This window comes from Harpia harpyja, chromosome 1 (genome assembly GCF_026419915.1).
Source record: "Harpia harpyja isolate bHarHar1 chromosome 1, bHarHar1 primary haplotype, whole genome shotgun sequence".
Lineage (NCBI taxonomy): Eukaryota > Metazoa > Chordata > Aves > Accipitriformes > Accipitridae > Harpia > Harpia harpyja.
The window spans coordinates 60,466,359-60,491,857 of NC_068940.1; the positions used below are offsets into that span (position 1 = coordinate 60,466,359).

The 25,499-nt window shown below is 37.9% G+C and overlaps 1 protein-coding gene across 22 annotated transcripts in view; it reads right to left on the reverse strand.

The window, feature by feature from the left end:
• Positions 1-6,224: 6,224 nt before the first annotated feature.
• Positions 6,225-25,499, reverse strand: part of LRRFIP2 (LRR binding FLII interacting protein 2) — a 61,401-nt gene continuing 42,126 nt past the window's right edge. For 13 of the 22 annotated variants that reach the window (XM_052796336.1, XM_052796344.1, XM_052796356.1 and 10 more), the window contains 10 exons: positions 21,130-21,300; positions 20,422-20,514; positions 18,317-18,409; positions 13,679-13,780; positions 13,303-13,435; positions 11,876-11,925; positions 10,299-10,419; positions 9,179-9,258; positions 7,907-8,011; positions 6,225-7,149 (listed from right to left, as the gene is read on the reverse strand). In XM_052796336.1, the coding sequence (XP_052652296.1) occupies positions 7,039-7,149; positions 7,907-8,011; positions 9,179-9,258; positions 10,299-10,419; positions 11,876-11,925; positions 13,303-13,435; positions 13,679-13,780; positions 18,317-18,409; positions 20,422-20,514; positions 21,130-21,300 (1,059 nt within the window). In that variant the 3' untranslated portion in view covers positions 6,225-7,038. The remainder of the gene's footprint in view (positions 7,150-7,906; positions 8,012-9,178; positions 9,259-10,298; positions 10,420-11,875; positions 11,926-13,302; positions 13,436-13,678; positions 13,781-18,316; positions 18,410-20,421; positions 20,515-21,129; positions 21,301-25,499) is intronic. The other 9 variants (XM_052796486.1, XM_052796384.1, XM_052796365.1 and 6 more) reach the window with 2 other exon arrangements.

The following is a 25,499-nucleotide window of genomic DNA, read 5'->3' on the forward strand; positions in this document are numbered from 1 at the left end:
GAAATAGCCTACGGTTTGGGTATTCTCCTCACAGGAAAACGTAAGTCCTAACAGCAGGACTGCAGGAAATTTGAGCTGCGGCTCATACCTATTCTCCAATTAACTTTTTCAAACATGGAGCTTCGAAAAAGTAGCTCATAATAAACACTAACAGAGCACAGAAAAGCAGATTTCTCTAGTCAGCTGTTCAGTAGATTAGGTCACTAGGAGGCAGGGATACAAGAGTCAGACCTTTCAAATTTGTTCCCCATTCTGCCAGGCATCTTCACTCAAAACCTTTAGCCTTTGCTGATAATCAAGTCTGCTCCCCACCACAGCTAGCACAACCACAGCTACCACTACACAGAATTTCTCCGTTGTCTTGTATTATCTCACCATCACTACAAAGGAATATTCATGATGCAGTTATAGGCACACAGTCCTCCGCCTTACTTCAGCAGGGAGCAATGCCCAGTAGATTTCCTTGCCACACTCTGGGTCTGTTTCCTTTACGGCATTGGCACTGGCAGATTCACAGTGGTCCTCCGAAAAGCAGCCAGCTGGCTTATTGTCATCCGCTGTGGCCTTTGTCTCCCTCTCAGGGATTTCTTCACGTTCCAGGATACGTTGTGGAGCTCCACTAGGGAGGAGAAAAACACACCGCTTTTAGGACAAGGAATTATTTCTGTTGCATTACATCCACCTCCCCCCCCACCCCCTTCACCACTGTAAGAAAACTATAAGAGAAGTGACAAATTAATCAGAGCTACTTACACACACTGCTCTTGTCCGGTGACAACAGGAATCGTCACAGGCACTGAAGGAAACATTCCCGCATTCTGCCAACAAGAAGGGTTTCACTGTGATTAAGCAGCTGACACAATAGTCCCCAGGAGAGCAAGGCTTCAGATGACTGGCAGCAGGAGAGAAGAGAAACCCAAATTCTGCCATGCTTAGAGCCAGCCCTCTCCTTCACCTCCACAGACGAATTGTGTGGATTTCTGGAGGAAGAAAGCAACAGAGGTACTTGGAGGGGAAAACTCAGAAAACAGAAGCCTCCCTGGCAGACAGAAGAAAAGGTCCAGACCAAAGATGGGAAGGTGGGATGCCACCACATCACAAACCCCTTGATCTTTCTGGCCCAGCAACTGACTACAGTAATTTCCAAGCAGCTTCTGAAGATGGGAGCCCAAACAAGGCTGACACACTTGCCTAATGGAGGTACAGTGCAAACCATGTTGGTGTAGTTATTTTCAGCTCCACATATATGTATCTCACAATCATGTTATGAGAAAACTGAACTACATGTAAATCAGGTGTCACAGACTGTCCATTAAAAGGACAGCACTGACTCTCCCTACAGAAACAGGAGAAGAAAATAATAGGAAGTATTAATGACTAGAACTGGGGGAAGCCCAACAAGACTTCTCCTGTGTAGCTGACTGACTTGTCAGGAGTCATTGAAGTTCAGAAAGAGACCTCAGGCTTATCTGGAGCCAATTCTGACACTCCCCACTACTGCAAGACAAAAGTGGTGTTCAAAATACCTCAGCAGGTGCTGGCACTTGCTGTGATTGAAGCAGTGTTTGTAAATAAAAGATCTGAAACTTCACGCATTGATTCTCTCCCTTTAAAGACAGAAAGGCAGCTCAGGCTTCTCTCACTTTGAGCTTCTCCTCCTGCAAAGCCAGAGCTAGAGCTCTGTTGTTGGCTTGGACGCCCTTCAGTCGCACAGGGCCGCTGGCTGCAAGAGAACCGTCTGTCATTACACGTGGGAAATTAAGAAGAACGAGCACTGGACAAATTGTGACACAGGCAACCAAAGCATCTTACTTGGGCCGATGGCACTTGTAGATGAGGGCTCATAGGCTTTCCCCGGTCCCGTCCATTTCTTGTTTCTCTCTTTCATTCGTTCTTTCAAGTTGGCCTGACTCCTCCTGAACGGCTTTCGCAAGGGCTTGGCCATCTCCCCCCTTCACAGATAACGGAGACCAAGCAGTCACCCGCAACGGCGGCGGCAGGGCACCGCGGGCGGGGAAGAGGCGGAGGAGCTGCGAGGCTGTCAGGAGCCGCACGCAGGCGGGCCAGGCCCGGCAGCCCCGGCCGGCCCCACCGCTCCGGGGCCGACACCCGCCGCTCGCCGGGCGGGGCCTGGCGCGGGGAGACCTCAACCGCCCCAACCGTCACGGCGGGCGGACCCCGAGCCGCTGCCACGGGGCACTTCACCCCTCCGCCTGCCTGCAGGGTTGTGTGCGTGTGTGTGTGGGGGGGTATATTGTTGGTGTTTCTGTGCTCAGCCTGAGTGGCCTCACCTGTGTAGCTTTTGGGGTGGGGGGGCGTTAAATCAACAGCTCACAGTTAGCGGACTCCTGGTTTTGAGCGGGAAGTGTGAAGATCCCCTGGCACGCAAGGTGAGGCTGTGGAGATTCACGGCCTCGGTGGAGCGTGGTAGAAAAAGCCATGAGCGCATTAGGCACCCCAGAGGCTGCATTTTGGCATGTGATGTCCCACAAAAGACAAATTGGAAAATTCGAGTTTCTCTTTACCTTTTTGGTGCTGCCACCCATCCCCTAACAAACACTCGCCAAGCCTTTCCATCCAGCCCCAACAACACCCCATGGACCAACAAAACCCCCACAAGCTTGAGGGAGGAATGAACTGTGCTGGGTGTTAAAAATCACACCCTCAATAAAAACACCGGTATTATGCCACGTTACAGTTATGCTTATGCCCCCTTTCTACTAACTTTGCACCTTTCTGCGGGCAGTAATTGGGCATAACCCTGTGTGCAAGAGGCACTAACAACCACCTCTGTCCCCTTGCAAACATCTCCAAAATTATCTGATTAGTGTAATTAAATTAAACTCAACTTATGCTTTTTTCTCAACCAAACCCCAGTTGGTCTGACCAAACATAGTAACTTTCCCTATAAGCTTTCCATAATTACAGCTAACGCTTGTTTTTTCATTTGGCCGACAAGCAGTTTGTGGTCTCCAGCAATACTGGTAAGGTCATGTAGCCACTATTCACTTGCCTATCACAGATACACTGGTTCTGATTAAATGGACTGTGCTTTGATTAAAATAAGAGCTTTCTCTTTTGCTATCCAAGTCTCAGTCGTTATTACTTAGAATTTTTTGTCATGCCTCTACTTGTATCAAGACAAAATAACCTCTTGTCTTTTTTTTTTTTTTCTTCTTGTTACTGCTTTTCATGGTACCTCCCAGGTCATCTCAACAATCTCAGGAACACTTCTGAGATATTTCTCTAAACAATTTTTTGTTTGTAAATGTCTAAATTCCAGTCTGCACCGGTTCCTGAGAGCAGGAATAGTATGCTTTTCTCCAGCCATTGAACAACCCCTAAGTACAGGCCTCACTGAGGAGACAACAGAGAATAATGCAGGACCTCCAGAGGGTGCAGTGAGACCACAGGGTGTTGAAATGCGAGATGACGGTGGTCTGGTTGAAGTGGCTGATGTTCAGGGGGACACAGTGATGCCTGGAGGGGCTGAGTGACAGTGGACACTTGGCTGCTGAGATAGCGCCTCCTCAGCAAGTCTCATCTTTGCTGAGGTTGTGCAATGCTACCTATTTATTTCACAGCATGGCCCTCAAATTAAAGACTTTTCTGTTCTCTTTGGACTTCAGTTTAGTGAGATCATGCTGGTCTATCTCTATTTGGAGATCATTCTCTTGTTGGGGATAGAAAGATAAACTCCATTACTGAATCTTGTAGACATTACCCTCATAAAGATAAAAGCACTAGAATCTTTCATAGCTCCTCCAGGGAGATATTAGAGGCAGAAGTCTTTTGAAAGAATCCCCCTCCCCCCCCCAGTATTACTGAAAAATGATAATGAAAAAAATCCTTAGAAATATCAACATTCTGTAACATGTCCTTTAGAGCCCAGTTGACTTGGCACTTAAAGATTAGAATCCTGGTGTGATCAGTAAGTCTTAAATTCCCTTATGAACTACACCCTTTTCTAACAAATTATGCCTAGAAGTAAACCCCAAACTTTCTTTCTAGGAAGCTTTGGGAAACATTCTGCGTTTTCAGTGTTAACTTAGAGCACATGAATCGAGCATCCCATCAGCTGCGGCTGTTCTGCCTAAGTGATAGGAGAACAGAACATACATTGGTTTTGTTTCCGTACTGCAGAAAGAAACCATGGGAAGACACTGACATAGAAATAGAGAAGGACAACACCAGAAAGGAAACGACTGCTGCCTGTACCCCTAGAAGAAGAGTTATTGACTTGACCGTTGTATTGACTCTTCAGGAGGAAATTAGTAATCAGGCACATGCAAGTAAACAAGCATTTTGCTGCTCAAGATTTTGTTATTACACCAACTAAATATGATTGCTTAGACTGCTGAGGGGAAACAATTTGCTAAAAAGGTGGCCAATAAGCCCACTGTGCTGCTAAGTGAGCTTTTAAAAAAGTTTTTTAAACATCAAGGGCCAAACTTTGAACAGGCAGCTACTAATTAGCATCAGCCATACTGGAGGACTGTTCTTAAAACTTCAGTGTACCCCATTAGTAGACAGACCTTTCATGCATTCGAAGTAGTCTGCAACATTAACTTGCATTATAACTAATACCACTGTAAAAATCACAGCTTGAAAAACAAAGTCACTCTAATTTTCAAACAAATGTCAGATATGATATGGTCATTACAAAAATTTTGTTCAGTTGCATGATTCTGAAGTAGTTTTATAAGGAAAACTTAATAATGGGACAGGCTTGATAATCATGTTGGTTTTATTTACTGCTTTTGCTTTTCATTTTTGTTTGGATCTGTCCACTTGCATGAAAGGAGTTCACAAGAATCTGGTGAAACATTATTCTTATTTCTGGTAAGAGTTGTTTTGGAAAAAGGTGAAAGGTTTGCAATCAATTTTTGCTAGGGCTGTTCCCTCCCTCTTAGCTGTTTCAGTTGCCTTAAGAGTCATACTGGATCACATAATCTAGTATTATTCAGTTAGTCTACACGTTGGGAATCTCACGTTCTGGGTATTTTGTTGAATTTGTTTTGATTTTCTGGTAGCAAGAACTAGGGAAGCTCTACAACTAAAATGGCTACACTAACAGAACTCTGTAATAAACAACTTTTTTAAAAACTACTAGAAACCTTCATCTTTAGAAAGGATGTACTGATGCTTTACCTGTGCTCCAGAAAGTTTTGCAGTAGGCTGGTGACTCTGAGTTAGTAACTCCTTAGCTGCCTGTCATTGTTTAATATTGAAATCAGTTTTCCCCATGCCATAAAATGTCCAGCTTCAACGGGGTGGTTTAGAGGAAGTGAACTAAAAAGATGTGCTCCCCACCACATGCCAAATAAGGTTTTATCAGAGTTTTGTACATATGAACACTCTCAAATCCCCTGAAGTATCCCTTTATCTTCAGAATACACACCATTAAGAACAACTACTCAAGACCCCAATAGTTTCTTCTGAACAAGTACACAACAGAATGTAAAGAGTTAACAGCACAGAATGATCTATGGGATCAGCAAACTACAACTGTCTCCTATTTAACAAGTAGGCCTCGGGAGATCTGCTACTTACAAGGAGGTTTCTCAACAGGGAAGGTATTTTCTTTTCCAACTCCAAGAAGCATCCAAACCAAAAGAGACAGAAAGCTTCAGTTTTGCACTGTCAAGATGGCTGTTCTTTGGAAAGCAGCTCTGGTACAAGCAGAAGCACTAATGCTCTGGATTGCAAAGGTCCTGAAACCTGCCTTGCTTTGAGAAATACTCCTGAAGTGCAGCAATTTGCAACAGAAAAGCATCTGATACAAGTCCAAAGGAAAGATTCCTCTCAGATCAAATGTTGGGCTCCTGCTGGCCTCAAGGAAAGTCCAACACAGGGGCAGTGCCACTTCAAATACTTCAGAATTGCAACTGCAGGTGCTGCTCACTTGCCACTTGTGATGTGCCAGCTTGAAAAGAGTGGAAGTTCTTAACAGCATTCACTGCCCATAGAGAGTAAGCTACAGACAGAAACCACTGTTCCAGAAAGGACCTTCTTCCTTGTACTGCCCCCCTCCTCCATGGCAGTACTGTCAAAGAGTAGCAGACCAGGATAAGAAATCAGAAAAAAAAAAAATTCAAACTCACTATTCCAAAGCCAAAAAGATACTTTTCAAGAATATGGAGATCAGAATTTACTCTTCTGCAAAGATTTTGCTCTGTCCTGTTGGTATCTCAGTATTTAAAAGAAAACACAAAACATCTGGGTTTGGTCAGTAAAGTGTCCATTTAATAAACTCCTTAGCCACATTTCCCACCCTTCCTCCCACCCTAAAATTTCAATTCACACTTAAGCAGCAGATGACATAATTTGATGGTGTACAACGGAAGTTTTTAAATCTGCACTCTTAATACTAAGAGTATCAGGGGCTAGTATTTGACAAAATTACCTAGAACTCAGATATGCCCATGCAAAAAAGCAGATTTTTATATACAGTCCCTATCTTTTCTTATAAATTTAAATATTTTACAAAAATGTATTCTCAAAATGTATAAAGTTTAGTGAATACCCCAAATGTATCTTAAAATAAAACGTTATCTGATTTCAAAGGTTATTTCAACAATGAAGTCTAAATTGCACCAGATAAAAGGCACTTGTGCTGTGTGATGTCTTGAGCAAATATATGTTAGTTTATAATACAGTAATACAGTGTCTTCTTGAATTCATGCAGTTGTCTCCGAGCATCAAGCATCATTAAAGCAGCCAAAAGAGATCGTGAGTAAACTTGATTCCACAGTTGTAAAAACATTTTCTATCACTAAGTCGAACATACAGCATTGTGCTCCAGCTCTGACTCTAGAATCAAACGCTACAGAAAAATTGCTGCCATTCACATGGGAATTCAAACTACATTTCATTCTCTCATAACTTACAAAAAGAAGTATGCCATTTATTTATGAAACTAAAACATCAATGAACAGCTCAGTGTTCAAATAGTTTGTGCCAGTGAAAGTCTGTATTTAAAAACGAGCTAGGGGCTAGTTATTCAAGGAGCAGTGCACTGTATTTTCAATTTCCACTTTACTGTTGAGATAAAAGCGCAGTCCTATTTGCCTTCATCTTCTCCAGCCTTTTCATTAAGTTGCTATTAGTCATCTCCATCTCTTCTATCTTATCCAGTGCTGTTCTTAACTATAAAATGAAAGCAAAAGTTATGATCACTAAGTTTACTTACTTTCTGCTGTTCTTAAGCTTTGACAGAGGAAATTAAATCAGGAATACAAGTTATTATGTGCTTTATAAGAGTGCCACATGAGTTAAGACACAACACTTTCATTATTGCAGTCAGATGAATTGGAATTCAACTGTTAAAAAAAAATATTGGGAAGCAATTGAAACATGAAACGTACTCATTCCAAAAGAACTAGGTGCCTGCAACTTCTATTACACATTATTTAAAGGTAAAGTCCTCTCCACCATTATTACTTGCTGATGGATATATATTCCCATGGGTAGCAGGCATCATCCTAGTCATGCAGCAGCTCTTAAGCAAGCACAATCAACAGCTCAACTAAGTACAGCTTCTTCCCCGCAACCTGTGAGGTATATGCTGGAAACTTCCCAGACTGGCACTTGACATAGGGAGTATTCAGCTCCCCAGTAATTTTTATGGAAGGATTAGTTTAAAATAGTACATGTCATTACATTTAGAAGAAAATACAACTTTAGATCCTTCCTTTCAAGAAAGTACTGCATTGAATTGTAGTTAGTATTACTTTTATGTGCTACAGTTGTCTTCTGAATGCAACACTGATAGACTCGGAGGTCTCCTCAAAACACATTTAAAAGCTGTAACTGAAGATTACAAAAAACAGAGCTTGAAGGCAAAAGACAGAGCAGTTCAAGACTGAAAGGAGTATATAGCTGAAAAGGAAATCAAGTCAATTACCTCTCGCTGAAGCTTCCTCTTTTCAGCTTTGAGTTCATCTTCTACTTTTTCTGCATTTTCTGCTGCATTTTTATACCTTGCAACCTGCCCCTGAAGTCGTCCAATCTGCAAACCCAAAAGGAACAATTACTCAGGTGTTCCACCCTGAGCTCACCTGCCACCAGCTGTTCTTCCCTTTCTGAAAAGCCACCATAACACAAGGCATCCTATGAATTATCTATAGTATCTCCCTCTGGAAAGAGGTTTAACTGTGTTAGCAGCACCCATAATTGCAAAGAGAGTGTTTAAAAGAACAAATAAAACAGTAAAATAAATTGTGGGCAGAAACTTGGAATACCCTTCACTGCCTGTCCCTCCCTGGCGAGGGTCACAGGAAACGGTAGAGAATGCAACATAGCATAGGACACAGCTGAGAAGATACAAAAGGTTAAAGAACTAAGCAGAGAGAGAAGAGTTAGAAAAAGAAAAATCAAGAATTGGGGAATACATGGGATTCAAAACAAAAGCTGGAAAGTTGAAAAGCAGAGACCATATGAAAAAGTGCAAAGTAGGAAGGAGACTGTAACTTGTTATCAGGACATGATGCAAAACATCTTGAACTCAAGCACAGAATTCCGCAGTAAAAAAGGGGCTCAAGACAAATCCTAGGTGCAGTCTGCAGGGGTTAAAGCCCACTTGCTGGATTATTATATTTATAGCTCCCTGCTACCCCCAAATCCACAGGACGGGCTAGTAGCCTGTTGCTGTGCAAGAGAGTACAACTATGCATCTCTGATTCAAATGATAATCCTTTATGTGATTTTTAGGTGATCTACAGAGATGCTGAACTATAATGCCACATTCCTGACTTACAATCACAAAGTATGAGTAAATCAGTGTGAGATATATATGTATATCTATAAAACCAAACTCTTGAATTTCAGAGAATAAATTATGTACCTTCCGCAGTCTATACAACTTTCTTGCAAGTAATTAAGCTACATAAACCGATTTTTTTGAACTAGTAGCTTCAGTTCCTCTTTATGTTCTGCTGTACATTCACATCTTAGTAAATTAACTCCAAATTATTTTCTCTTATGGTTAGACTGTGCACAGGTATTGAATTGCAGGAAATATAAAAATACAAATGTAATGCCATTCTGTGCAAACTAAAAAACAAACAGTAAAGCAAATGATGAAAGATGTTTTCATAGTTTTTGTTGAAAAAAGTATTGTAGAAATGTACAGAGCAAGTGTAAAGATAACAACAAATATGAAGACAGACACACTTACACTTTGTTCCAAGGTAGTTATATCTTGTTCAGCTTTCGAAAGCTTAAATTTGTATTCACTAATTTGTCTGTTGGCATCTCCTAGACAGAAATTGACAGGAATATGTTACTCAAAGTAACTGTCTAAACTGCCCATTTCCCTTTTAATTAAAATTCATTAAAAAGACCGTTTTATTGAGAAGCCTGTATACAGGATTATAAAGAGGTAAATGTTCTTTCAGAAATCTTTTTTGAGAATATGACAAGGACGTAATTTTCCTGTTATATAGAGAACACAACTACTGCCTCTGGAGGAGTGTGCATTAAATCTCTGATGTATAATGAGATACACACCTTTTAAAACACACATATTTAGATCAGCACACTCATCTCTCAATAAAGAGAATCAATGCAGTGACCAACACACACTGCAAAATGGGTCAAATCACAATAGACATAATACCAGCAGCATTTAGCATAGATATCTGTAATAACATTTGAATAATAAGGAGCACAAGGCTTGAACCTGCCTGACAAACACAAAGGAGCTTTGCAAATTATTTTGGTGTTATATTTTAGCCCTGACATCGCTAGTGATCTGTTCACTTTCATTGCCACAAGCGTATTAAATAAATCTGTCAAACAAGTAAAGTTTTCAGCTAAAGAAACAGCTTGCTTGAAATGGAGAGTAGCTTAGCGCTTCTATGAAGCGACACTGGATACTGTGTTTAATAATTTTTCATGTTTTGCTTCAGAGAATCTTTTAGATTAAGTTTCTGTATCAAAGATTCAACAAAATAAAAAAATCAGCTAGAATATATTAACAAAATATCTCAGCTGAAATTTTATCATCTAAAAATTGAAATTGTTCAAGTAGTGGCACCCATTCTAGGCAAGGTCATCAACTGAAAAAGAACTTCCCAGAACGTTGTTATTCAACACTCTTTCATGAAAGAGGCAGATTTTTAAGCTATTCTGCAGTGAGAAGTTTCCTGCAAGGAGATACACTGACAAAAAACTAGCTGCTCAACAATATATTCATTCACAATACTACTACTGCACAACAGTATAGGAAAAGGAGCTGGAAGAGTCTGTTTCCTCTCCCCAGTAAGAATACCTTTGAACAGGAACCATATACCTACTCTGCATTTCAATTAGCTGCAAGTCAGAACCATTCTCTAAGCCTATGATATCTGGATTCATGCCATCACTTTTAGAATATTTCTGTCGTTCTTCTTCCAACTGCATCTTCAGTTTTCTAACCTGAAAAAGAAGTGTTCTTTTGTGAAAAAGAGACTCCCAGAAGTTCAGTAGTTGTGTATCTAAATGTTCAGTGGGAAAAAGGCAAAGCAGTCCTGAGATGCCACTGGCTGAGATGGTTCTGTAAGCGGGAGTAGCAGAGCCATGCAGGGGAGGCAGGGAAGCCAGTCCCTGAAGCCTGCGGCTGCAGCCCCTTGTCCCCATTGCTGGGCGAGTGCCCTCTGCATGTCAATGCACAAGCCAAACCCACCAGTTTGGTCAGTGCTGCAGGGATCTCTGTGCAATGCAGGGGTACCCTGTAACTCTAATACACCTGCCTTTCCAGAGGAGGCGGCAGCATGAAACTCTGTTTATGCATTTCTTGTACAGTATACCTTTTACACTCTAAACAGGTATGAAGATAATGAACAATATCCTGCCAAATTTACAGAAAGAATAATCCACAGCTTTTTCAGGGTCCCCTCTTTTACTCCACCTAGAAGCAATGGTCCTAGGCAAGTCTGTAGTGCACATTAGTCTTAAACAGTTCCATTTTATGCTACAGCAGCTGCCTTGGTATTTTTTCCAGTAGTCAGGGAACGCAGATCCTCAGCTGTGTCCTCTGTGTCTGGAGTTTATGAAAGAAGTGGGAGCTACTTTTTTGACTCTTTTAGCAAAATATCGCCCTACAGATTAGCGGTGTGGGAGTTCTACTTGCCAAACTTCCATTTGCGATATAAATCAAATATTTTAACAGCGATTTTTACAATTATATGGTGATAAATATGCACATATATCTTTATATACTTACATTTAATAGCCTCGATTCAATATTAGAACTTATTAGCATTCTAAACCAAGTACCTATACAAAAATTAAGGTACGTTCCAGCAAAAACAAATATTGACAACACCACTTTAAATGTGCAATGTGTTCAACTAGAAGCACAAAAACTATGGTATTCTTAACAATTGTTCAATGGCTGTATATTTTCTTGAGTCCTCTCTTCTAAATACTGAACTGTATTAAAATATGACTACTGTGATAGAAAATTAATATTATTTGAGTAACTGAAATGATCAAAGAAATAGTACCACTTAGAAATTTGGAAGACAGTGCCACTTGAGCTCATGAGAATGTCATTGCAATATTTCCACATAAGACAAAATGAAAGAAAGAACAACTTTAAGTATGTGCAGTAACAGTAGAGTCAGCAGGCAGTTAGATTTCAGCTAACCAGTTAGTGAAATGAGGGTTCTTTACCAGCCACGATCAAAGTCACATGTATAAGGACACTAGTGAGAGGAGCTGATAATTCCTGGTAGCCAGCCAGGTAAAAAGTTGAATATTTTATTTTGCTTTAGTGCTTAAGTATTTGATTAAGCACCTTTGGTGCTTAGTATTTGTTTACTGCTAATATATTAACAGTCTGCAAAATGATACACAATGGTCTATTTCTGAAAAGAATAGCTTATTTTACCTGGGACAATAATTCCTCCTTTTCTCCAGCCAGTTTTCGTAGCCGGACATCTAAAACCAAAGAACCCAATTAAAAACCAGAGAAATCTGTAACTAAGAAGATATTTTTCATAACTTTTTGTTAATTTTCAACTAAGATGCTCTTCAAACTTAAAGCTAATAGGACTGGGAGCATGAAACTTTGGTATCTTACCAATAACAACATACCTGCCTTCAGCTAATAGCAGAAAAAAAGGAAAAGTATTTCATTCACACTGTTTATTAGTATAACAATTTTAAAAGCAAGACCTCTGAGTTTAGTAATTCTTCAAAGTAAATTAACAACTGAGGATTTTTTTTTTCAGTAATAAAACACAGTTTTGTCCCAATATCTAGAACAGCCATTTCCAACAAAATTTTCTTCTGATTGTATACTCTTTTCCCTGTCTTATTCTTAAAGATTGCTATCTCTTCAGGGAAGACACTAAGCTTCCCCATATGTTTATAAAGTTTGTAGAAAGTGTTCTCAAACCACAAAAAAACAGTACTTGGGAAAGGACCCACAGGAATGTTGCAATATCTCTAATCAGTCAGAAGATCAGTAATGGCTACAAAACAGTCTGTCAGGCAACACCCTGCTAACATCAGAGCAGGTATCCTGGAAATTGTACCTTTGACAGTAACAAAGCATAAAGACATCTGTATTTCACCATGATGGAGCTACAGCAGAAACATGCATCAAGTCTAATCTTTGTCAAAACAAAAATATGTAACTATTATATATTATGTACAATTATAATGCAAGTCTATAGAGATGTTTCTTTGCATGTTAATTAACGTTTTTACAGTGGATTGACTATGCATACAATAACTTGTTCAACCTAAGGATAAAAACAAGTTAAAATAAAGGCCCCTAAAACCTGTATCTTTGTTGTCTACGTCATTTTTTTGAATGCTTTTAAAACTTTTTTTTTCCTAATGGATGTGATGAAAGACTGCACTTGCTTTACACTAATAAAGGCATAAGTATTTCAAGGAAGGGGAAAGAACATACAATGCATTGTTTTCTGTAACAGAAGTTCTTTCATTGATTATACATCTTTTTAAAGAATTTTTTCATGAAACACAACAGAAAACATACTAATGCAAAAGTCTACACTTTTAGGCAAGATATTTTCTGACAGTAATAAAAACAGAAACTGGATCAAGAGATCTAATTAATTACAAACACCCAAGCACATACTATTTTTTTTTTTTTTACTCAAAACATACATCTGTCTTTTTATTCAGTGTAAAAAAAAAAAAAAAGTCAGTCTTGAAAGTTGTGTAAGCATGTATTCCAGAAGCATCACAGGTATCTTTTTGTGGCTGTAAAATCACAACCCGCTGTGAACAGGAGGGAAACAAAGACTTCAAACACTCTATAAAGTATGTTAGGATATTTTTTACCTAGTGGTCCTTCTCCTGCAGATTCCAACACTTGAGCAGCTTCCTGTGATACAACTGTTATTGCACCAACCACTGATTCATGGTTTACATCACCATTTGGTGTGCCATCTGGAATTATAACTAATCCATGTTTCTAAAAATACAAAAGAAAAAAAAGCTACTCATACATGCTAAAGTATAATTGGACAGAAAAGTCTTTAAAAAGCTTTGCAAGTTGATTGAAACAGTTACAATGAAATGCACCATTTATCCTACCCTAAGGTCAGGTTTTGAGACTGCACAAGAATAGTAACCATTCTTCCTCTTTTTCATTGACCTTGATTTCACACCCCATTCCTGGATTTCTGTTACTGTAAAGTAACTACTACCAACATACCTCTCCTCTCTTCATTGTTTCCTTCAGGTCAGCCAACTCCTCTCTGAGCTCATCTCGCTCAGTCTTAATGCAGTCAAAGTAATCTTTCTGTCTTTCTAGGGCCTGGGTTCAGGCAGATAGCAAGAAAAAGAATGGCACAGAGAAAAAGCATATGACAGATAGCAGAGAGATTTTCTACAAGCAAATACAAAGAGCTCAATAAAAGTAAAGAAATTAAAAGGGGTATTTTTTATATATATATATATATATATATATAAAAATATACATCTCAGATAACTACCTTTTACAAGTCATATATCTAGCCTCATTGCTGCATGTTTGTCATGACGTAATTTTTTCCCAGGCAAGTCTTAGTAGATTCTGTAATAGTTTTTTATTTAGTGGATTCTATTTTTGGTAGATTTTGATAACCTAAATTGAATACCAAAAGAGTAAGTGATTCTCAATACAGGCATTCTGTGGCCAGAAATAAAATTTGCTAAAACTCAATTGGCAAAGATCCTAAAACATTACATCCATTGAACTAATTTCTCTGCCTTTTATAGGGTGTAGAAGTAGAAATCTTACCTCATAAAAGACCTTGGATATATAAGCCTGTCATCCACTTACAAAAGCAAGTAGTAAATAAACTAGTGTAAGTATTACACAACCACCCTTTACTAAAACCAAAGCAATCAGTTTTAGAGGGAAAAAAAAGCAGCAAACACTAGCAGCACTTTTTTAGCACAAAAAAGCGCAATATGGACGTAGATGGGTTTGCCTACTTATGCTGGAGCTGTGTTACCTGGCAGTTAATGAGACACTTTCACTTGACTGGGCAGCATCCCAGTATTCCGTTCAAATTCAATACTGCATGCATTACAAATAATCCTGACCATACAGCAACTACAAAAGTGTACACACATTTTGCCACAAAAGTTACCCAACTAAACCTTATGTCATGCATGAATGTTTAGGAACGGACTGATACCAAGAAAGAAATGAAGGTGTATACTTTGTACCGTAATTGCCCCACGTAACAATTGCAGTGTGCTGAATTTCAGTAGTTACCTAGAATCTGTATACTAGAGCAATGTTTTAATGCATTACTCAGTTTCAACAGAAAAATTTAAGTGCTGTTGCACTTGATTTATTAGCATGTAAATGTAACATTTAAAATACAGGTAATTCAACATGTGTGAAAGCATTAGCTGTCACATCATAGTTTAACAATTCATAAGATGTCCTTTTATTTCCTAACGCATACTAGATCTCTAACTACATTATAAACAGTATGAAGAACCTTAATCATTACATCATTTTGTGTTCCACTTAAAGATACATACACCTTTGCCATTTTTGAAGAATAGTGGCAGAGATGGAGGGGGAAGTAAGCTCGTCCACTTGAGAAAAAGGACACAGAGGCCCAGAATCACACTGCAGACACGGATCCTGTTTGCTTGGCAGTGCCCTGTGATGCTGCTGACCTTCCCAAAACATCCTTTCTATCCTCACCCGCTATGCACAAGTGTTGGAAATCAGAAAATTTTGATGGGGAAGGAAGTGAAACTGATATAACCATGTATCTCTACCTATGGAGAGATTAGTAATCGTTATTCAATGTTGAAAAACTTTAGTAAAACTGTTAGTGTTTGTCTGCTCAGGGATTATGATATATGACATGGATTTTGTATTGAATCTACTTCTGCAATTCTTCTATTGGGGCAGGGTGGGGCAGAAATCTGGACAACTGAGGTCTGCAGGCATGTGTTAACATACCACTGTGATTAAAATCTGATGACTTGGCAGAAAGCAGATTTGTCTGAGATCCTATTTTCTAAATATTCCAAAAACCTTCACAAAATCTATACCAAACTCAGACACACCATTGCTAATTTCAAATTGGCAATGCATGTACAATTTGGAGCCACCAAACAGTAAAATAGCTGTATATTTCAGGAATATAACCTGGAAGTTATAGTTCAGTGTCCTCAAATTGATCTAATTTAAGACCCAATACAACTGCAAATTTCAATCACTTTGTAGAAACAGGACAATATAAGAAGGCAGGTGTAAAAGAAACTCATGCTATCTCTGTTCTGCTTGCCTCCCTTTCTTCCTCTGAGACAGCATCAGTCTTGCATACATTGTAAAACTAGGTTACAATTCTAGTTATAAACTACTCCTTTGTGAAGCTTTTCAGAGACTTCTGAAGCTGGAATAGAGTATAAATTAGCAAAGCTACTAAGTATCGGGCAGAAAGACTCAAAAACAGTGAGCTAAGAAAAGTATGTAAATGTTTTTAGATGACAGAAGTGAGAAAGAAGAGACAGCAGCATTTTTACATTTTAATAACTAAGAGATTTCAACTCCAAGATAGTAAAAAAACCCACCTAGAAATAAAATCCAGTTACGGTGTTTACAAGAACACAGACACTAGCAGGAAAATTTTGGCTAAAGGAAAAAAATACCTTTCTTGTCAATCTGTCTGGTAGCTATTGTTTTGAACATTAGATAAATTATATGCTCTGTACTAACTCTGGCAACATATCTGAAAGAGAAAAAAGTGCTTGCACAAAAAAAATGCACAAATTGAGACAGTCCAGTACACAAAGGTGAAGAGTAAGTATGGAAAGAATATGGTTAATTAAAAAGAAAAAAAAACCTTTCAGAAGAATGTTCAGAAAAAAACTTAAAAAATGTTGAAATATTATTTTATGATAGAAGGGAAGATTGCAACAAGGATTGAAGGACTGAAACATGAAATGTGCATTGAAAAAAAGACACTATAACAGGGCTTTTTTTAACTGGGCACCATTGGTTAAAAGGTAACTTTTCAAAGTGACTTGAACTCCAGCAAATACAGCAATTTTCAAAGAAATCTGTGTGTCAAAATCTGGCATAAAATTCAGTTAGAGAGAAATGACCCTAGAGTTACTAAAAGGCAGAAAATTCCTTTCTAAAGGCCTTCCAGTCAACTCCCTCTCATCACCAGGCAATCTACTTGCAGCCCAGAACAGCCACAAGTTCAGAGTCATGTAATTATCACCGAGGATAAGGCTGACTCAGACAGTTTTACCACTTCTGTGCTGCCCAGAAGCAAAGCTGACAAACCCTGCCTGATATACATTAGCTGTGTAGTGAATATCAACACAGTTGTTCTTGTACCGCCTTCCTTCCTATACAGAAGCTCTAGAGATGCTCCTCAAAGGGTCCCACACAACCATTGTTTCAATTCCAAGTCTCAATTCCAGTAGCTGGTAACTCTGGTATTTTATGTGTGGTATCACAAAATCAGCTTGGTTCAGTGTTGCATCCAAGCTTACCAGCCCTAGAAGGATCAGAAGTGAATACAGGAATGCTCAAGTTGGCTGCAGAAGTCAATTCAAGATCGTATTTTTTAGCACTAGGTATGTGTCCTGGTTTCAGCTGGGATAGAGTTAACTGTCTTCCTAGTAGCTGGTACAGTGCTATGTTTTGAGTTCAGTATGTGAAGAATGTTGATAACACTGATGTTTTCAGTTGTTGCTCAGTAGTGTTTAGACTAATGTCAAGGATTTTTCAGCTTCTCATGCCCAGCCAGTGAGAAAGCTGGAGGGGCACAAGAAGTTGGCACAGGACACAGCCAGGGCACCTGACCCAAACTGGCCAACGGTGTATTCCATACCATGTGACGTCCCATCCAGTTTAGGAACGGGGAAGTGGGGGGGGGCAGGGATTCACCGCTCGGGGACTGGCTGGGTGTCGGTCGGCGGGTGGTGAGCAATTGCACTGCGCATCATTTGTACATTCCAATCCTTTCATTATTGCTGTTGTCATTTTATTAGTGTTATCATTATCATTATTAGTTTCTTCTTTTCTGTTCTATTAAACCGTTCTTATCTCAACCCACGGGTTTTGCTTCTTTTCCCGATTTTCTCCCCCATCCCACTGAGTGGGGGGGAGTGAGTGAGCGGCTGCGTGGTGTTTAGTTGCTGGCTGGGGTTAAACCACGACAGTATGCCAAATGCAAGCGTGACCTACAAATATTCATTGAGGCTTCTCTACATTTTGACCCTTAGGTCCTGCAGCTCTCTAGGTTTTCCATTATTTGGGGTATTTCATCTCTCTTATCCCAGGTAGTGTAAAGCAGACTATTTTAAAATCCACTAATTCTTAAGCAAATTGTTAAGATGACTACAGAGGCAGGAGTCAAATGGCGAGCAAGCTTTGAACTGTTCCAAGTTCTGAAAATTGTATTTGCCTCTAAGGAGATTAAAAGCTTTAAAAACAACTTCAAATCTGTATAAAATTATATTACTGCTATGTCACTATGGATCAATATATGGACTCAGGCCATTTTTACCTTTGTTAAAAATAAGGAAACGATGACTTTCTCAAGCCCTGAATACAGGTAAAAATATTTTGTAAAAAAATTATAAAATTACATGCAGGACAGTTTATTATGTTACAAATTTAATTAGTGTTACTCATCATTATGCAAGTGAAGATGAAGTGGAGCTCATTTTCTACAGAAAAGAAAGACTGCAAAACATTTTAAATATTTAAATTGGGAGTGGCCTTCATTTCTTTGGGGTACACAGCATCCCTTGGGGTGTGGGGGGCATCCATCTACTTCTAAAATGAAAAGATACCTTTCCCCCCATATTTGATTCATACCCCTATTTTTTTATCTTTCCAATTAATTGTCTCCTGGAGATCAAACACCTCTTTGGTTATGGAGTCTATATTCTGCTGCATGCGTTGATTCTCCTGTAGTAAATAGGATGAGGAAAGAATAAAAGAGGAAAGAGAGGTAAGGAAATGGAAAAAAACCCCCATTCAAATAGATAAAGGAAATTGAGCAATAAAAGTCAACCAAAGAGTTTATGAACATGAAGTCAAAGAAAAAGGGTGCAACTTAACATAATATATTCCTTATGGATTCACGCAAGAGAACAGTAATTAATTTTATTCTACCAATGTTGATGGGAGAATTTAGTGCAGCTAGAGCTACTTCTCTTTAGTAACAGTTCCCACCGCAGACTGGGGATAACATCCTTTCTATAGGCAAGTAATTACCCTGTTGTAGTTTCCAGATACCTTCAAGCCCCGTTTGGAAGTGAATGCTAATGTCGACAAGTGGTTTTATTAATATTTTACAAAACAGAAAATCTTCTTAAAAGTATAAAGAAGGAAGTTTGAATCAAGCATCCAGGAAGTGAAATACAGCTGCTGACTGCTTTCCGATACTATATTAATACATACCAAGTGTGGTCCTATTTTTTTACCTAACACTGCATTTTGCTGCTTGCCCTGCAAACATAACTAAAATTCTTTGCTATGCTCATATAATTATGTATGAAGACAAAATAAGAATTTTTAGGGCTAGAGACAATTTTTTGCCCCCCTAATGAGCAAACTTGATTTTACATCTGGGAATGGAAGACAATGCCCTTCTGCAAAAGGCCAAATGGCTTCAACTAGATTTTCTGTTAGTGTTAATAGATGGAGAAGTTACTCAAATAAATGGTAAATGTAGGTCAAATCTTTGAAGGGACTGCATACATTTGGTGAATATTCAACGCATGCTACATTCTACCAAAATGAACACTCCAGACAAATCTATTGTATATTCTTGATTCACATACTTAAAAAAAAAAAAACCCAAACCAAAACCCAAACAAGAGCCAAAGAAGAAAGCATAAAGTTTTTTTTAATTGAGAGCAAAGTCAAAGAGAATCCAGAGCAAGTGACAGAGCTACAACCAGCATTTGCTAAGTTTTTTGCTTGTCAGCATTAATCTGCCACAAAATGCTGCCACTTAGGCTAATCTTATTCCTTTTCTTCTGCTAGTAACTCAAATAACTCCAGTTCGTGAAGCATATATCATTTTCTCAGTAACCATAACAGATCTGGGACTTTTCAGAAGTCTTTCGGAGTTGCTGTACTACTATCTGGACAGCACAAGAACTTAGCAGGGAAAGAAACTGATCAATGAAATGCAGTATTATATAGCTTTTAGAAATCAGGTACTGTACTGAAACCAAAAGGTGGTGGGAAAATGACATATTAATGGAACTACGACTTCCAGTGCTAGAGGTAAAATCAATGGGAAATGGACACCCACATACTGTTGACAATATACATCTTTGTGGACCATTTTAAAATGAAGACTGATAATAGCGCTAGGATTTTAGGACACACTGATTTGTTTCCAGAAGAAAAGGGGGAAAGGGGAAAAGAATGCACCACACCCCCAGCAACATGGTTATGACCCAACACATGCTGACCAGTGTTGCTATATTTATGCTTGACTGGTAAACAAACAAACATTCACTACTGCAAACTTCAGTGGTTGATGTTTACAAAACTCTGAAATAACTGAAATGGAAACTTTTGGGAAAGGCAAAGAATAACATTTGGTATTATCCATGCATCAGAATTTCTGGCTATGCAAAAAGATTTTGGCCATACAAACATTAGTTCTGCCTTCACAAAGAAGAAAAGATACAAGAACATTCACGATTGAACCACTATTCTCACAGGAATTAAGGATTTTTACAATATGTAACACATCTGAAAACCTTGCAGAGACATTTTCAACTTTATAAGTTTAGAAAGATTGATAGCTTAAATTCTTCCCACTAAAAAAAGATAAATTCTTTCTTAAAAATGCAAGAAAATATTTAAGCTCATTTTGTCTATGATGGCTGTTCCCATTCAAATCTTACACCATATTTATTTGCACAAGTTCGATCATACACTATCTCATATGAACATACCTCTATCAATTCATCTCTCTGTCGAAGACCCTCTTTAAGTTCATCCAGCTTATGCTGCAGAACACTGCACGTATGTTTCTGTCTCTCCAATTCCTATATTAAATAAATTAGTGATTTATTTTTGTTTTGGGTTTGATACTCATTTTCAATATAAAGTTTAAAAAAGTTAGTAATATCACTTAACATAACATTATTTAAGAAATTACTGCAAAAATTTCAGAAATTCTACCTACCAAGTGGCTAGTAGGTTCTCCAGATACTTACTATACAGAAGATTTTATTTAATAAAATGTAGAGAGAAAAGATGCCATAAAGTCTTAGGCACAGTATTAATGAGAAAAGCTCAGATACTGAATTTATCTAAATATTGCTGGAAAAAGCTGCCACATAGGTCTTCCCTTTCCAAGAAAGTGGGACTGAACATGTCCTATTTGATTTAAATGCATATTTCATCTTTAGTGTATCACATTAATTAAATTACTTTTTCCTGGAGGTCGGGGGGATAGGGTGGTAGTGGCATTTTGTTCTTTTTAAAAACCAACACAATACTCAAAACATCTTTGGCCACTGAGATAGATGGACTTTTCTACTAATCCGAAAGTTTTCAACTGTTCTTACTAAGTAGTCCAGGCTTCTATGGTGTATCTTGTACAAGACTTCTATTATCTTCATAATTAGAAAAAAAAAAAAAGTCTTAAAAATCAGTACCTTTGACTTCTCTTCATTCTCCCTGTAGAACTCTGCTATCTGTTCTTCCTTCTCCTCAATGACATCCTTTAGAGTATCCACTTGGTAAACTAAGTTGTTTTTCTCATTGTCTAGTTGAGCATTGGACACCATAGCTTTCTTGTACTTCTCTTCAACTTCAGCTAGTGAATCCTATAGTTAATAGAAAGGCCTACATTAGTCTAACTTTTTGATGCATTGTTATAATGTTACAATACCACCATGACACTGAAGAGTGCTATCTGTTATACAGAAAAAATTATGCAACCATTTTTGTTTCTGAATTATATTCGTATCTTCCCTTACAGAGATACCAAGTCACAGTTCAATTTCCGTTATTCAGGTTAGGTCATACACAGCACTGAAAGTTATCATTACAAAACTATGAAAATTACAAGATAATATTCCACTTGCATTTTCTGCTCTGCCATGTTCACAAGGTAACTCACAGGGATACAGTAGTAATATCACAGGTTTATTGTATTTTCAGAGCATGCACGAGAAGACACTTCAGAATGAGGCAACAAATCTGACAGAGAGAACTCAGACAATTAAATGACTAAAAAAGATCACAGAAATATCTCTAAGAGTAACTTTAACTTAATGCTCATTATTTAATTAGTGCTCTATTAGCTCAGATTCAAAAGGTAGTCACGTTTTTTCAGTAATAATGATTCTCCATTTAAGCGGACATTTTGTCTTTCTATTTCTTACTACGATTTAAAAAAAAAAAAAAAAAAAAAAAAAAGGCATGTAAAGATTCACATGCTTGATTCTCTACCTGAAGGTGCACATATGCCTTGCTATATGCCCTCTTATGCAACTCTCCCACATTTACCAAAATGATTTTATCCTATTATTTTTTTTCTCAGTACTGTAACAAATGTCAACTATTCAAATACTAGAACAACTATCACTCCAGGCACTTTTAAACATGCAATGATTTCAATATACATTCTTTTAAAAATACAAAAATTGAGTTTCATAGAATCCTAATTTTAGAACTGAAAAAGAATTATTAAGCCATTCCCTTTCCGAAGTAGATCTGTGCCCTACTACAAATCCCCTGGTATTTCATGTAATCTGTTCTTTGAAGGCATAAGTAGCAAAACCTCAATTTTTAATTATTTGTATTATGACAGTAGAAGTACTAGCACAGGAAGGGCACCAGGCTTGGGTTTTCCCGAAAACAGAACGGTAGGACTAAGGACTAAGATATTAGGGGAGAAGGTGGTAACAATCTAAGTTTCCTAAGAAAACGCTGAAGAGTGCTATCTGTTATACAATAAAATTACGCAACCTTTTTTGTTTCTGAATTATGTTCATGTATTCTCTTTAGAGATACCAAGTCATAGTTCAATATTCCATTATAAGAAAACCAAAAAAAGTCCAACCCCCAAATGCTATTCCATGTTACAAATCTCCATTTTGAAAAAGCTGTCCTTAAAATACATATTTTACCTTTTATAATTTTATCATAATCACATGTATTTATACCTCTCTGTTCCATTCACTGAATTCTGGAATTTTGTGCTGGAGAAACAGTGTTTTAGAAACCCCAGAAAAAATAACTTAAGACATATCCTGATAGACTACAGATCAGAAGAGACAAGACAGTATAAGTAGTGAAAAATATAAGAAAGGTAACATTATCATCTGGAAATACTAAATAGCAAAGAGCAAAGAAGATTCAGGATAAGAGAGCAGAAAATAATGAAAAAATAAAGAATACATTTAAGTGCATTCAAGTAATTCTTAAGATTAAAACCACAGAAAACATTTTTTGTGATGGTGTAGATGGGGAGATACAGAATTTAACAAAAAGTACAACTAGGAAAAAATTCCAGTTTGATTGTTTCTGTGAATGTGGTGAGTAGAGTCACATAGTAATTTAGGTTGGCAAAGATCTCTGGATGCCATCTGGTCCAATCTCCTAATTAAACAGGGCCAACCAAGATCAGGCTGCTCACAGCTCATCTGCAGTTCATTTTAAGTATCTCCAGGGATGTAGACTGCAGAACCTGGCTGGACAACCTGTTCCAGTGTTTGACTGCCTTCCTTGTGAAAGTCTTTTTCTGGAGGTCTAATTGGAATTTCTGCCTTTGCAATGCAACTTTTGTCTGATGCATCTTGCCCTGTCACTGTGCACCTCTGAAAGGAGTCTGCCCTGTATTCTCTACAGCCTCCTATCAGGCAGCTGAAAACAGTGATGATAGTGCGGTCCACCCCCCCAAGACTTATCAAATTCAGTTCTCTCAGCCTCTTATTGTATGCCATGTGCTCCAGGACTCCAGCCTTAAAGAGGAGACTAGGTTAGGGCTTAAAAGATTGGATTACAATGTCATTAATCAGCAAGTTAATGGGGGGAAAAAATCTGCAGTTATGCAACAGGAATAAATTGATTTTGAAAGAGAAGAGAGAGAATTGCTTTCGAGAAAGAAACAAAGCCATGCCTAAGAGTGTCTGACCAGTTAAAAAAACTGGAACATTGCTAAGACTTCTTTGGAACTGTTCCTTCTTTTTAAGTGTTACACATGTTCCCTATGGTTCAAGAATTCCATGTAGTTTCAGTAATCTTCCACTTTGGTGAGAAGTGATATGGATTTGGAAGAATTTCCGAAACACCTGAATGAGGCAGTGGGATGCCTAAGGATGAAGCAGTGGGAAAAGACAAATGAAAATGGGTGATAAGGCTCTGCACATAACCTAAAGCTATGAAGAAATACCACCCACAATTCTATCAAGTAAAGCCAAAGGGCTATGCAAATTAGCCTACTTGGCTAGAACAAGGTGATTAAACCCAGCAGACATCAAGAGAGTACTCTGTTAACTGCATAAAAGAAAAATTTTGAGGAAAGAAAAAGGATTCCTTTCTAGCTGATGTAAGAGAATATAGAAAGAATCAACAAAACTGAATCAAACAGACATGAAAAGATTTGAAGACTTAACTAAATCAGAACTATCCACATTAGAGTTTATTCTGCTGACACCCAGCAGTTTTGTAGCCAGGTAAAAACCACACTCTTAGCAGCACGAGAGATGGGCAACCACAGAGATAGGAAGATAGTGTGATTACAAATCGCTGTTACTCAACCACTGAAAAAACGCTTAAAAGAAGTGTAAAAGCAGTCATCCTAGTTAACTTCTAACATACACAAGACAAAACCACTAAAGCAGAAGTTGAGAAAAAAGCAATACCATCCTAATTAGAAAGTAGGGTTCTCAAAAGAATCGGTATGGAAGGTAAATCAACTTAGGAACATATTGCTAATGATAGCATAAAATGCAATTCAATTTCGTAAGCCAAGCATAGATCAAGATCTTACTGTCATTGCACACCTGTGGTCTTTGGTAACTGTAACGGATTACAGTAAATAATAGTGCATTAGTAATGATTCAGAACAGTAGTCATGAGATGCTGGCAAACATGCAAAACAGAATTAGATCTATTCTGAAAACATGAAGCAATCTCACGTTTTATTCAAACTTAGTACAATCACAGCTATGTCTAATAATCTTGTAATCTGCTCTTTGAAGTCCTTTTAATATTCATATGGCAATATGATTAAAACCAGACATACTACTTCTGAGCATAAGGCTATCTGATTGAAAGTTACTTAACCTCTAAAGAGGAAATAATTTTTGCTACACTGAACAGCTCAAATTACATATTTTCTCTTTACTATACCATCTAATATGTTGTTTAATCAAGGAAATCAAGCAGCATTCATTAAATTCAGTCTCTATATGTATATAAAAAATTAGGAAAGATCTCTCTACTTTTACATGGAACCAATTTGATAACAGGAAAGAGAACAGAACAAATACCCTGAAAAAGATTTGTAAGCCACATCATTCATTGTATTCAGTTTCCCTTCAACACAGAAGAGGGGAAAATAATCATACTTTAAATTAACTGCAAACTGTTAATTGTGTGAAAACTTAAAAAGAAAAGCATACATACTAATTTAAACAAGCCAAAATACAGACAAATCTCATTAACATAATGCTGAAAACACCAACCTATAATTTAGACAAAGATAGTGGGAATGTAAACCATAAGCATAAAAAAAAAAAAAATTCTTTCTTAATGGCAAAGTATTAAAACAAAATTAATCTTCTCCTGCAAGCAATATGCCTGCCCAGATTCATTTCAGCACATCTTTCAAAATTATTACTTCAGTTTTGCTTTGTAAGATGTAGTACTTGCTGAAACTTGGAAGACTAATTCTTAAGTTCTTTGTCATAACTATATCCCATTTCTTTCTTTCCCATTCAATACATACTAATTATTTTGAATATCCATTTATTTGCCAACAAAACTCTAAAAAAATATAAATTGAACCTCTCAT